At 44.1% G+C, this 2,507-nt stretch overlaps 1 protein-coding gene across 1 annotated transcript; it reads left to right on the plus strand.

The window, feature by feature from the left end:
* Positions 1-166: 166 nt before the first annotated feature.
* On the plus strand, positions 167-1,657 carry LOC101855037 (the record flags this gene model as incomplete). The annotated part of the gene is given in 2 exon segments (XM_005104657.3): positions 167-346; positions 881-1,657. Coding segments are annotated over 2 exon segments (377 nt in total), but the record flags the coding sequence as incomplete, so codon positions are not given.
* Between the last annotated feature and the right edge of the window lie 850 nt (positions 1,658-2,507).

The following is a 2,507-nucleotide window of genomic DNA, read 5'->3' on the forward strand; positions in this document are numbered from 1 at the left end:
CCCCCCCCCTTTCAAATAGGGATATTATGAAAACCGCACCCCCGTGAACGACAACAAAGTGGGAGTCCCTCAATGACGTCACACAAGATGGCTGTTACTATAAATATCGACCAATGGCGTACATCTGTTCCGCATGTGTTGTTAAGATTGTCTCCTCCTTCCTCAGACCGCCATGACCTGGCTATGATGCCGTCCGGTGTTCTGATTCGCTGGTTTGAGACAGTGGGCGTTACCCTGGCCGTGATGTCTCTTGTGGCCATGGTCTTTGTGTGGGTGGCTCGCTTCAAGAGGCCCATGATCAAGACCTTCTCGCACGTTTGTTACTTCACTCCAGTCATGATCGCTGGTAGGTAGCCTACATTGATTTTGTCCTGTCCAGTGGGTGGGTGGGTGGTTGGCGGGCGCTCTTGTGTGGTTTGCTCTTTCTTTCCTATAAAACAAACATCTATCTTCTCTGTCCCCCCTCTTTCTTTTTCGTGTTTGTTACTCTCTTGTCTTCTTCATTACATTTTATTTCAATTCATCTTAACTCATCTCATCTCATCTCCTACCGTCTCGTCTCATCCCGTCTCATCTCATGTCAGGTTTCTTCTGCGCCATCTCATCTCACCTTGTCTTTTCTTGTCTTGTCTTTTCTTGTCTTGTCTTATCTCATCTCTGCTCATCCAGTCTCATCTCATCTCATCCCGTCTCATCTCATCCCACCTCATCCCGTCTCATTTCATCTCTGCTCATCCCGTCTCATCTCATCTCATCCTGTCTCATTTCATCTCATCTCGTCTCATCTCATCTCATCTCGTCTCGTCTCATCTCATCCCACCTCATCCCGTCTCTTCTCATCTCACCTCATCCCGTCTCATCTCATCTCGTCTCACCTCAGGTTTCTTCTGCGTCATCGGGACTCTGATTCTCGCCAGCAAGGACAAAGCTGACGGCGCCGACTGGGCTCCTTTCTTCTCCGGTATCGGTGGCGCCCTCCTGTTCGTGGCGGGCTGCATGTCGTGCATCATCTTCCGCTACGACCCGTCCTACGGCACGCTGGAGAACCCTGTGTCGCCCAAGTACATCAGCAGTTAGATGTAGGACACTTTGGGAACGCTTGTTGAGTGAGGGGGGGGGTCAGGTGGTGAATTGGTCGCTTTTTTGAAGGACAAGCGGGGCTAACCCGATAACATGCGGATAACTGTAGAGCGACAGATGTACGCCATTGGCAGATATTTCTAGCAACAGCTATCTTGTTTGACGTGGGAACTCTTTGCTACTACTTTCCAAAGAGAAAATTTACTCGTTAATCCGATCCATACGCTTAACATAGCAGTCTGTCAAAATGATTTTTTAAAAGAAATACTGAAAGTTTTAAAGAGATCTTCGTACTACTAGAAGTATTCTAAAATGTGAAGAATACAACCCCGGGGGTACAAAATGATCCCAGGGCGTACGGATAGGGTTAACACTTCTGGCCCCTTCTTCATCTGCGAGGCTGGTGGAGAGACTGAGGATTTGTTGTACAAAAATCCCCGTTGTACAGAAAGACGACATGCTGTACTCTGAATCTCTGTAGATCTGTCCCCGTGGTTTTAGTTTCGTAAGAGTTTCACGGCACTTGCAACACAATAAGGTCAAATAAATGCCGAAGATTAGATGTGTTACAAGAGAGTAACAAAAACAAAAAAGAAGGAGGAGAGATCAGGACGATAGATGTTTGATAGGAAAGAAGGAACAAACCACACCAGAGCACCCGCCAACCACCCATCCGTGGTTTTATGCACCCCGCATACTTTAGCAACATTTGATCATTTTTGGCGTAATTTCTGATTATTTTCCTTTATCATTCTTTGTTAAAATCAACAAAATCGCACAATTTCACAATTTTGGACTCAGTTTTGCATAATTTCAGGATTTTTTTTTCATAAAACCACGGGGACTTGTACATTTCGCAGATTCTCAGAGCTTATGTTTATAAAATTGTCTGTTAATGTTGTGGGGTTTTCTGGTGCCTTTTTTATTTTTTACTGACGAGACTGACGAAAGACAAAACTGAGAACAAGACATCGTGAGCTTACTCGTATATCAATAAAATATTATACACTTACAATACATTTGTACTTACAATACATGGCTACTTAAAAAAAAATCCTATTCTGTTTATCGCCAATCTGCGAGTACGATTCAGTGTGCACATTTTCTTTTTTTTTGTTGGTTTCAACGAATACTCGATATATTTGGTCGCTTTTAAGGACAAGCGGGCTAACCCAGATTTCGGGGGTTTCCAGAAATCTTGACCTACCCCAAAAGTGGACTTTGCCCTACCTATAGGAGAAGTTTGGTTTCATTGGTGTGTATATTTGTTTGGTTATAGAGAACACTAGACTTGTCTTTTAAAGAATCTGAACAAGGGGTAAAGACTTTACCTTCCATTTTCTCAAAACAGTATTTTTCGGGATAGCCCCCTTGCGCTTAAAAGCGACCAATTATAATGTTCACTCTGCCTGAAGGATATCACGGGG

Source organism: Aplysia californica, unplaced genomic scaffold (genome assembly GCF_000002075.1).
Source record: "Aplysia californica isolate F4 #8 unplaced genomic scaffold, AplCal3.0 scaffold00430, whole genome shotgun sequence".
NCBI classification, from domain to species: domain Eukaryota; kingdom Metazoa; phylum Mollusca; class Gastropoda; order Aplysiida; family Aplysiidae; genus Aplysia; species Aplysia californica.